The sequence below is a fragment of the Cyprinus carpio genome, chromosome A21 (assembly GCF_018340385.1).
Source record: "Cyprinus carpio isolate SPL01 chromosome A21, ASM1834038v1, whole genome shotgun sequence".
Lineage (NCBI taxonomy): Eukaryota > Metazoa > Chordata > Actinopteri > Cypriniformes > Cyprinidae > Cyprinus > Cyprinus carpio.
Window position 1 is genome coordinate 9,560,269 of NC_056592.1, and position 12,691 is coordinate 9,572,959.

Here is a 12,691-nt window from a genome sequence, read left to right on the forward strand (position 1 = left end):
ATTACAGAAATTTGAAATTAAAATAGCACATAAAAATACTTAACATTAAACTAAAATCAATATATAAATCTGAAAATATAAATATAAAAGATAATTAAAAATATTAATAAAAACTATTTTAGATAAATAATATTAAAACAACAACTGAGCTGCAGACCAGCACAATTTTAGTATCACTGATATATAATTATTATTATTAATATTTTTAATCAGTTTATATTTTTATATTTTTTGTTTTCATTAATTAATTTTAGTTAAATATATGTATATATCTATAGCTTTTATTGATTTTTTTTATTTCTATTTCAGTTGTAGTTTGTTATTTTAGTGCATCAAAAACTAAATTAGAATGAAGATGAATATATGAAACTGAAATGTTGCCTTGGCAACTATCTGATTTTTTTTTTTTCATAAATTCAGTTTAATTAAAGGTTTTTCTTTTTTTTTTGTGTGTGTTGTAATTTATTTATTTTGTTTTTAGTTTTTTTGTTTTTGTTTTTAGTAGTAGGGTGAGAGTCCATACACTCCTTTAGATGCACACAAAACTTTAGTTATATTAACCCGAGTGATTTTCCTCCTGCACACAAATGCATACATACAGTATATATATATAAAAGGAGAGAGCAGAAAAATCCCAGGATATAGGGATTGACACACAAATCCTTTGTGAGATTTAAAAAGATAAAACTTTGTCGGGGGTTAAGCCGGGACTTCCTCGCTCTTGTGCGGTTGCTGGATTCCCACTATTGAGGATTAGGGGCAGAATGCGCGAGAATACAGCGAGAGACCTGCTCAAATGATAGAGGGACTTGAAGCAAGGCTGCTGAAGCTCTGGGCTAATGGTGAGAATAGAGGAAGAGGAGGTGGAATAAGGCACACACAGCTGTCACTGCGGCTTCTTTCGTCTCCAGGGCTGGATGGACTTTTCATGTGCTGCTGGCATCTTGATCTCTTTATGGGTGTCATATTGCTTCTCACTGTGTATATGTGTTTGTGAGAGGGAGAGGGGGATGGAGAAATGTGTGAAGGTGATGAATGTCAGAGAGTTTGTTGTAGGAGTTAACTGCTGGTATTAGCAGAAAAGTTTGTGTGTATGTGTGTGTGTGTGTGTGTGTGTGTGTGTGTGTGTGTGTGTGTGTGTGTGTGTGTGTGTGTGTGTGTATATCAGGACACAACTTTGTATAATGACATGGGTATGACACAGGTATTACAAGGAGAGGGTGACTTATGAGGACATAACCCATGTCCCCATTTTTCAAAACGCTTATAAAGTTTTTTTTTTGAAAGTAAAAATGCACAAAGTTTCCTGTAAGGGGTAGGGTTAGGTGTAGGGTTGGTGTAGGGCAGGGGTGCCCAACCCTGCTCCTGGCGATCGACTGTCCTGCAATGTTTAGCTTTAACCCTAATCAAACACACCTGCCTTTACTTTTTAAGTGAGCCTGAAGACCTTAATTAGTTGCTTCAGGTGTGTTTGATTAGGGTTGGAGCTGAACTTTGCAGGACAGTATTATAGAGTGTTTTCACCTGATCAACAAACGTGTAGGACAATAGCACATACAGTTTGTAAAGTATAAAAACCATTATGCCTATAGAATGTCCCCACAATTCACAAAAACAAACGTGTGTGTGTGTGTGAGAGAGTGATTGACAGAACAACATAGTGTTTAACTCTGCTGCGAAAGCTTGTAAATATGTGCATGACAATTAAAGTGTAGCATAGGGACAGTGAGAGATATCTGTCTAAATGCATATAACAATACAATTATTTGAAAAGGGGAACAATAAATACTGAAACCCAGCAACAAACAGCCAACATACCCATGTACTATAAAAGGGACAGGAACAAGAAAAATTCTGCATCCTACATTGCTTACATGTTCATTTTTCCCAATGAAGAAAGGGTGAATTTAATGACTGAAAATAGCTGCATCTAAATTCCTTTACTATACTATCTGCAGGTAAACTGGTATTAATTATATATGTTCATTTTTATTTATCAAATTATATATGTACATATACACACATATATACACATATACATTATACACACACCCCCACACACAAACACATATAGAAACTAAGGCTGTCAAATGATTAATCACGATTAATCACATCCAAAATAAAAGTGTTGTTTACATAATATATGTATGTGTACAGGGTATATTTATTATGTATATATAACATACACACACATAAATTATATATTTAGAAAATATTTACATGTATATACATTTATATATTTATATTCTTATATTTTATATTATATATAAATATATTTAATATATAAACATAACATATTCTTCTTAAATATATACATGCATGTGTGTGTATTTATATATACATAATAAATATACACAGTATACACACATATATTATGTAAACAAAACTTTTATTTTGGATGTGATTAATCGTGATTAATCATTTGACAGCCCTAATAGATACACATACAAACATATATATGTGTGTGTATATATGTATGTATGTGTGTGTATGTATATACACACACACACACACACACACACACACACACTATATTGTTCGTATAATTATATAATTTATCTCAATATTCAGTACCATTCAAATGTTTGTTGTCATATATATATATATATATATATATATATATATATATATATATATATATATATATATATATATATAAATTAAGGCTTTTACTTAGCAAGGATGCAGTAAATTGATGAATGACAGGAAAAGTATCAGGAAAGATTCAGCATGTTAGAATGATTTTTGAAGGATCATGTGACACTGAATACTGGAGTAATGGTAATTTTTACTGTAATAATAACAACAACAACAACACTGTATTATGAACCTTGGTGAGCATATATACTTCTTTTTAAAACAGTAAAACAATCTTACTAACCCCCAACTTTTGAACAGCAGTTTATAAAAGATACATTTAGGAGATACATTCCTAGAAGAATTATGTCCTTCAAAATACAAACAAACAAAAAATAAATAAATGCAATAAAAATAAAATACAAATATGATATGTTAACTACTGTATGCGTATATGATAATGTATTTTAAATTGTCAGCTATAAATACTCAATGGTTGTTTGATTATATTTTTTCTAGCATGCAAGCTCACTGGTAGCTTTCCCCACTCTTTGTTACAAAACAAATGGCATTAATTCGGAATGCTAATAATTAGCTTTCCCCCTCTCTGTATTTAATGGGTGGAGCTTGAAGGTCCAGCCACACACTTACCCTAACCATAACTCTATGCCTATACATAACTAGCTTTTGCTGCACCCATTTGGCTCTGCAGTGCGCACCACTTGACAATTTGGAAAACACTATAAAATGGCCCCATAGAGAAGATGTGAAATAGAATGTCAATATAAGAGCATATGAAAAACACAAAAAAATATCTAAAACTATTACAGAAAGATCATGACTAAAGTATGTGTGTGTGAGAGAGAGAGAGATATACTGAACATTTTTATCTGTGACCACATGCCACTTTACATGTGATTTCGCTTAAAGCGCTTTAGAAGGTTTTTTTTATTTTTTATTTTTTCCTTCCTTGAATAACGGCAATCATCTCATGCACAGCTTGACATGACAGCCATCAGCGACAACAAAACCTTGGCTAATGTTCTGATATTCTTGGAGGATGAAGATTTTTCAGCATCTCTTTTTCTCTGGGATCAAAACACTTTTGAACTCAGACTTCTTCAAGATCTACTTCAAAAGTAGGGACAACAAAGTAGACTTAATTTTCTGAAGGTAAATTGAATGATGCTTGCCCATGCACAACTCACTGCTAAAATGGTAAGGCGCTGTGGGAGGCTGCCAGGGTGTTGCTTGCAGTTGCTAAGATGTTTTATGTGGTTACTAGGCAGCTTATTTGATTAGGCCAGCAGTTTTACATCAGTTTGTGAAGTTCAGCTCCAGCATATACTGTATGCACTTCTCTTATACTAATCTATCAATATACTGTAGCACTATCTTTGACATTTAAAACAGAAATGCATTACAGAAAGCATTTAGGACAACTGTAGAGATGGTTTAGGTTTGACCCTCATATTTGCCCTCAAGAGAACCTGAAAGTTCAGTTGTTTGGGAAGCATTAATACCGAATTAAGATTCTTTTTATACTCCAGTCTTGGAGTTTCAGACAGTCTGAATCAGACTTGCTTGGCTTTACAACAAAAAAAGGAAAGTTAAAAAGAAAAACAACCTCTGTCTGATTTAAAATAAAAAGAATGAAGGTTTGTGAAGTAAAATTAAAAAAAAAAAATCTTTTGACTGAGGTATCTTGAAAACTGATTAATTCAGAGCTACCAGTGCAGATCTGAGTCATGGTCTCTCTCATTCTCCATATTCATAAAACAGTGTTACGCAGCATATTTTAAGGCAAGACATGGTGTGCAGAATTATGCAGTTTTGATTAAGTGCATATGAAAAAAAAAGTCCTTTATCTGTAGACTTTGAATCATGAGTCACGCTCATATGTGAAAACAATGAGACAGTCATTATTAAAAGCCTTGATTACTAATTCATATCTATATGGGGACATGTTATCACAAAAGGTCAGCATGTGTTCAATGAACTGTATCTATTTTACCTGATGGCAAAAATGTTCAATAGCTTTTTTTGTAACCAAGACTTCAAGGAATGCGTCTATACATAAACTGCCTTTGAAAAATAAACCCACTGTGAGAACAATTCCCTGCAGTGAAAGCAAGAGTCCCCTATATTTATACACACTTTGATGTACATATATCCAAGCATTATTCCTGGTTACAGTTGCTCGCTTGTCATCTACACTTGTACAAAGTAGCAGGAAGAGACAGCAGGGAAGTTGACCCTCGCTATTTACCGCGATATCTGCTCCCAAGCTGACAAGCGGTGGCACTTTGAGGAGCACTGACATGGAAACAAATAAATGTTTTTTTTATTTGAGAGCACCTATCATGAGCTCCGCTGCTAACGGCGGGACAGGTTGACTTTGGCAGAGTAATGGACCTGCCAGCCTTTTCCCCTGTGTTCCTGATGGAAACCTCTCAACCCTTAGCTACAAACTCCATTTCCAGAAAAGCCACTTTCATTTAGACCCCAACACTGACATGAGAGCCAGACAGAAAGAAGAGCATGTTTTGCATCGAATGCTAATGGCTTCCGTTTTTACAGCTTCTCAAAGTGAGCTTCTTTGTGTTGCCAGAAGACAGTGATGTGATTTACTGGCCAGGCCTGAGGTACGGTTATGAAGCAGAGTATCAGTGACACAGATAATCAGATTTGTTAGTGTGGTCCATTAAATACCAAGCCACCTTCTTCTGCCACAGGCCTCTGCATATAGGTGCGCTTACGATTTATGTTGCTTCAAAATAATTGCTCTGCAGACAGTGTGCACTGGAGACCTATTTCTTGCTCTGATAATTCGATTGCAGATGCACAGTGTGTTCAAACAATCTTCCCACACTCTATATAAATATGTATGGTCTCTAGGCATTGAATAGAGAAATCATTGATTCAATATTCTGCCAGAGGCCATACCACTCTGACAGGAGGGCTTTCCTCGTATTCCCTGCTGCGCATGTAAACTTTTCATTAATTTTGCCTGCATTTGCAATTTATCAGTGCATGGTAGGATGTCTTATTTTCATGTCTGTTGTGTTCTGTTGAATTTCAGACTAGCAAATTCAAACCAACAGCATGATGACGAATGTAATTCAATGTGAAATGGTTCAAAAAAATGACTCAACTCATTCGTAAAGCTAGTCAACTTAGGGTGCTTCTCAAATGCAAGTATGCATCCTTATAAGGATTTATAAAGCTAGTCAACTTAGGGTGCTTCTCAAATGCAAGGATGCATCCTTATATGGCTGCATATCTAGGGTGCTACAGTACAGTACATAATAAAGAACGTCTCAGTTTTAAAGATCCTTAGTTGCCAGTCTTTGTTTCGTGTCCTTCATTCGGCCTGTATTGAACAATGCATCAGGTGTATCATTTGCGTCCTTTACTCATCCACAATCTTTTGATTTGAATCTTTTCAGACTCCAATTCCCAAAAGGTAATTAGCTGAAAATGAATCGACACTGAGGTTGTTTGATTTTATTATGTCATGAGAGACAACACTAGGATGCAGCCTTCCATTTAAGAAGCACCCTAACTTCATTTCCTAAATGAAGCGTTTTGAATGAATCAGTTGAATGACTCACTCATAAAGACTGTCACCTTTCTCCACCTGCGGATTTAATGATGTAACCTGCAGAAAGCAAAAGTTTGGACCACTAATGCACTCGTGTCTGGAATGCACCTTGGCCAAGGACTAGAACTCAAAACATGAAACCTACATGATTTTAAAGAAAGATATCACAAAGCACATTTTCAAGCAAAATATTTTATAAGACATCTGTTTGTTGGAATTCAATTATAAAACAGTATAATTTAAAAAGAAGAGAATATTTGGACTTGTCTTTAAGCACTTGACTTATGCATAAAAAATAATTTATCTTTAAGTGCGGCTTAAGAGTACAAACAATTCTCTGGGCCACTGCCTGTTGGTGTCTAAGCAGATAATGCACCTTAATGGCGGAAATCGTACTACTGCACAGCTATCATCATCACATAATTCTTTTCAGCGTTCACGCCAATTCAAGCAAATGTCTTCTCTTAAAGAACAAAAGATATCCATATGAAGGAACTGCATCGTTGAGCCTAACGCACTGGTACAACTATCCGGAAAAAAACAACAACGATAAAAGCCATGTTCAATCTCGGAGAGATATTGCTGACAGATATGGCTGCAGTATTGGTTCAGCTTTAATAGTGAGGAGCAACATTCGGTGTGTACTCTCTATTCTCCGTATCCTTTGCTTCTATCGGCTCCTTTAATAGTGTGTCACGCTGTTACTACAAGTCGAACAGCGAGAAGCTCCTCTTTGAACAGCAGATAAAAGCAGGCCAGAGACGGTTTGTTGTTGTACCCGTAGACACGGAAAACATCCAAATGCGCTGCCAGTTCTCGTAAAAGCTGATGTTCGTGTCATGGACGCTTATCTGTGTGAAAATGACCAGAGCAACGACGTCCACAGTCCCAACATGATTGATAGTTCATAAATCGGCACTGACGGGCATTTATGATGAGTCTCGAAAGGTTTATTGTAAAGTTATAGACCGGATAGTGTGAAATGAAGTCTATTTCGTGTATTTTACATTCCTGTTTTCGTTTTTAGACTGCACATAAATTTGTTTGCACCTCGGAAGGTTTGGCCGTCCTTCATCATCTGTTGTGAGAGCAGTGCTGGCATTATCCTGACAACTCTGTTGACATTTACAGCAACGCCAACGTTGTTAATTAGCAGAATGCAAGATTACAGCAAGATGTGAAAACTCAGCTAATGGGAGGTTAAGAGGTCTTTTTTTCTCACCCTTTGTTTTATAAAATCTGGAGAACTCGAGAAAGGAAAGAAAGAAACTTTTCATGCAGATAATAACCAGCCTATGATGACATTAGCTGTATTAATATACACTCCTGACAGACACTAGCTAATGTCATGATTTAATTTAGAGTGTTCTCGCGTAATTCCTTCGAGACGCGGAGAACAGAGACCCAAATACCAAAATATCAGCAGAGATAAAAGGAAAAAACAGACCCAATTCCAGAAGCATCCCTCTGAGGGTTAAGTGTGCAGCCTCTCAATTTGGATCTCAAAGACTTGTCCCGCCGGGAACGATATTACGCGCGCGTGTACGCGTGTCGCGTGTATGATTTCTGCTAATGAACTTGTATCGTTTCAGTCGCCACCTTGGAAAAAGTTGTGCGCCTTTGGAAAACCATTCACAGCTCTTTGTTGTGTTGACATGGCTGTCCTTTAATTTGTTTACGTTCTAGTTATCATAATAAAAGATAAATTAACAGGACTTGGAAATGTCAATAAGTTATGAAACATTCTCTGGAAATACACGTGTCAAAAACGTTCCCAAGTGGCATGTCAAACGTTTGCTGAGATGGATGGGGTGGAGCCGAGCTTCTTTGTCACATGTGATGAGAAAGGTGTTAATTGTCAGATCACTGTCAGTTAAATGAATGCAATCAATTAGCGCAAAGGGGTTGCATGGTAATGTCACATTAACAAGGAGTAAAGCTTCACCGCGCTGATTATTAATTACTCAGGCCTGTCTCACAGAGGAGGGAGCAGCACCATCCAGCATTAGGATCTTGTCTGTATAGTTTAGCACTAATGAGCATTTAATGTGCAGGACCGAAGAAATTGACAATATCTCAATTACAGACCTATTGTGTCTGCAATAACCTTTGAATTACATCTCGTTCAGATGCCGCAACAACACACTTCTCGTTACAGGCTGTTTACTGCAGTGCAATGTAGTAAAATCACAGTCTGCTTTGAGAACATTTATTATATGCAGCAAGGTTGAGTTGCAACATTGTACTTGCACACTTACGATATAGTTCAGCAGTAACCTTTATTTGGAGACTTGGGTCATTCACCTGTCAAGGAGAATGACCATCAAAATCTACATGTCCCCTTTGAGTCAATGGGGTTAGAATTCAGCGCCATCAACTGGTAAAACCTGGAACAGCAGGATGTCATGCTTTAATATGCAAACAGAAAACCCAGTGATGTAATGCATAAATTTAAAAAAAAGTTTTTCATGTTGTTTATGGTAATAGGAAGTGCTTTTTAGCTAACAGATCAGAATACAGTTAAATAAAAAATGACAATTCTGACAATGGATGAACCTCATGTACAATTATTCTTCAGTGGTCTTCAAGAATATGTTTCCGTTTCATAAAATACAAGACAAGCAGGGAACATTGGAGAGAATTAATACAATTAATACTATTAATTAGACTTTATTCTAATTAATAGTCTTAAATAAGACATTTACATGATCCAGTTGGCCTTTTTTTTATTTTATTTTTTTTAATTATTATTGACACCAGATCTTATGCCAACACACCTGGAAGAGGTATAAGTCGGCACACACATCTTAAGAGAAAATGGTTTATGAAATAAATTGTGTTAGGGTAACTGAGTATGGATTAAGTTCTTTAAAAAATGGTCAACTAAAATAGAGTGTTTGACTAATCAATTTATTCACATATAAACTGTTCTGTGATTTTCTTACTGAAGTATTCACATCTGTCTGCTGCATCATTCACATTACCTGAGGATTGCACCCCCAAACTCATCCAATCCAATTAACTATGTCCTAATTATTAGGCTACTCAGATGAACAGTCATTTGGGTAGATTGGATATCTCTTGTCCTATACTGCAATCACTGTAAGGGGAAAAAGTACGGAGAATGGGAAAAAAAAAACAAAGCAAAATTAAACAAAAAAAGAAAACTAAATGCTATTGCACACATACATAAGCAATCGGAGTGCATACCATCTATCATTCTAATACTGTAAACAACATATTATACAATATTGATAACACTACCTACAACAATACAATTTGCTCAACAGCTCTCAAAGAGACGAGGAGGGTCATTTATCTGCCTGTTTTCCCAGAAGTCTTCTGCAGTGTATACATGTTCATTCAAAATGTTGGTGGAAAAAGTTCCAAAATAGAAATTTTTTCGTCCATACTTTGAATTCACATGCTTTTACATATGTGAGTCAGTCTTTGGAGAAATGCAGTAGACGCACTAACACAGACAGGAACAGAGATGTATAAAAATATGTAAAACCTTACAAAATGTATTCTCACTCATCAATACAGCCCGTCAATGTTCAATATGTGGAAATGCTTCGGTTTCCAGCACCCATCTGATATGTTTAAATGTCAGCTCTTTGAGATATTCACTCATAAAAAGCGACCACCACCAACCAGGCTTTAGTGTGATAAAATAATAATAATAATAAAAAAAACACACAAGCATATATATTTTTAATATAGAACTGGAATATCCTCTTCTTTGAAAAAAGAAAATATAGATATCCCAATTGAAACATTTCTCATAATCCAATGTTCTCACATCCTCAGCGGTTTCACAACCATCTCTGTTTTCCTTCGTTCCTGATGATGAACCCTCATGACAGTTGCCATGGAAACAAGACCAGATGAATGGCTTGTCTTTTCATGGTGAGATTTGAGTTTGTCTGAGTGCAGAAGAGTCAGGCCAACCCCCCCACCCCGCCACCACCTTACCTAGAAGGCATATGGGTGAGCTACGCTTTTGTCTGAAAAATACATAAATAACTACAAGCCCACTATGCAATGTTCTTAGTAGCATTTTCGTTTAACCTTTCCATGTAATTTCGGAGCTCTTTGGAGTCCCCAAGCTCGATGTCTGGGCATACCCATTTGATGTCGTTCTGACCAATGAGAAGCGGGCTTATGGATGGGCAGCCATTGCTGGGCTTGCTATGGCTGAAAGTGGTGAACTTGACCCGTTTCCTTTTGGTAGTGGGTGAGTTTATGGACTCGTTCTTGTGATCTCTCCCAGCGCACCCTGAGTCAGAGGCCGACCTATGGACCTGGCCTTGAACGCTCTTCTGAGAGGAAAGGCCATTGAGGAGCTGGCTACCTTCCTCCAGGCCCAGCCCGGAGTCCATGGTGCCACCCAGCTCCTCTTGATCCAGACACAAACCCGCCTGACTTTCTAAAAGCTCAGTGTCATGGCCTAACCAAACCCAGTCGTGGGCATGAGCCATGGTCTCCTGGCCCTCTAGTGGGAGCTGCTTGTTGCGATACTTGAGGGCATAGGAGACGCAATTAATTAGGAATACCAGGATGGCCAGGCAGAAGACACCTAGCAGGGCGTACATGCCTATTTCCAGGTCCGTAAGCCCATGACGAGTCTGCAGCAGGTCATCCTCCATGTTACGCCCAGGTGGAAGGTCTGCTTGAGCTGGGAATTCGGAGAAATCCATTGGAATATCACCAGCTGAGAGCCTGTTGCCGCTTGCTTTCCCTGGAATGGAGGTTTTGATGGTGGTAGCGCCTCGGTTCATGATTCCAGCCTCCATGTCTGAGATCGAACCGCCGTAGTATGGGGCATTGGGCCTGTATCTCCTGTCACTTGAGCTGTTTCCTGTTTCTTCATCACGCCCAAATTTCACATGGACGTTTGCGTTGCCTCCGGCCAGAACTGTGCGGCGCTTGGTTTTTTGGCATGATTCAGGTCCATACATCTCCAAACGAACCAACATGCCTTGACCTTCACCCTTAGCCACCACCACTGGCCATCTCAAGTTGGTGCTTTTCTTCACTGTCACCACCTGGTCATCCAAAGAGGTGGCCGTAAGGACAAAATGCGCAGGGTTATAGAGGTCAAGAGGGGTCATGGAGCCATCGCTGAACTGAAGCCAAGCACTGACAAGGGACTCCTGAAAGGAAAACACAACATGAACAGATGCTCTCAGATAATGCAAATTGTCTTGCATCAAGTATGCATGATTCTTAACTCCATAGCAGGACCGTTCAAAAGCTTTAAAAGTCCCCAAAAGCACATTTCAAAGAGAGCAGACGCACTGATCAGCAGGAGATTCAACCAATCTGCCCTTTTTATGTCTATCAACGTAGAGAAGAGAGAAAACCCCTGCCGATGTAAAGGATTAGTGAAATCAGACTAATCAGAAAGGGTTTTAAATGTGAGATGACTCAGAATAAGTGAGCAGCCCTGAGCAGCGTGATCCACTGTCAAACCGCAGCTACTCATCAACATTCAGCCCATGTCAAATGACTTTGTCCATAATGACTGTGATTATAGTGATTGCACCTGCTCATAGATAAAACAACCCTACATTTCTGAGAAACAGACATGGAAGTATGCAAAACTGTGACCTGAGAACCAGAATACAATTCGCAATTTAACTGCATGAGGCTGAAATTTTCAATGAGATTTCACAGTGGACGGTCTACCTTGTACACTACTCTACAAAAAAAATAAAAAATAAAAAATTTAAAAAAGGACTGGCATTAGAAAGAAATATGATTGATAATATTGATTTAACATTAACGGAATATGAATGAAATTCATAATAATAATAATAATAATAATAATAATAATAATAATAATAATAACGATAAACAAATAATGCTGAAAAATATGTATTATTCTATTTAATAACAAAAAACAATAACTGAAAATAATAATAAATTTAATAATTAAAAACAACAACAACACGAACAACAACATTAAACATTATAACTACATATATATATTATATATTAATATATTTTTATTGATTGTAAAGAGTTTAATTAGACTACCAGATTAGCACTGCGCATTGTCTCCTGTGTGGTAGCCGTGGCCACAATGGCCCTGTTGCTTCCTGGGCTGAGTTGAAGGTTCAAGGAAAGGCCAGAAACCAGCTGCACGCCCAGCTCTGTAATACTGACTCTATCATCCAGAACCCGGATCATCCTCTCAGCCAGAACAGAGTCTGACAATGGGGACATCACCTGGATAAAAATGCAGACAGATATGCTTCTGTTACATAACACTGTAAAACAACTGAAAATTCTCTCCTAGCTTCTCATACAAACTAAGTGACATGAAAAAATGAGTAGGCTACATGCAATGTCAAAAATCTAAATGACAGCTGTCCGCCCTCGGACATATCTGACACACACAGGCAAGGAAATGACTTCGATATGAAACGTGATGAGTAGACTTCCTATCTGGATCAATTAATAGCAAAGCAGCCACCTCCATATTTCCACATTCATTATGTTATA

The 12,691-nt window shown here is 37.4% G+C and overlaps 1 protein-coding gene across 2 annotated transcripts in view; it reads right to left on the reverse strand.

The window, feature by feature from the left end:
* Positions 1-8,952: 8,952 nt before the first annotated feature.
* Positions 8,953-12,691, reverse strand: part of LOC122134328 (transmembrane protein 132C-like) — a 112,076-nt gene continuing 108,337 nt past the window's right edge. For both annotated transcript variants that reach the window (XM_042778895.1, XM_042778897.1), the window contains exons 8-9: positions 12,224-12,415; positions 8,953-11,337 (exon numbers count right to left, since the gene is read on the reverse strand). In XM_042778895.1, coding sequence (XP_042634829.1) covers positions 10,219-11,337; positions 12,224-12,415 — 1,311 coding nt within the window. In that variant the 3' untranslated portion in view covers positions 8,953-10,218. The remainder of the gene's footprint in view (positions 11,338-12,223; positions 12,416-12,691) is intronic.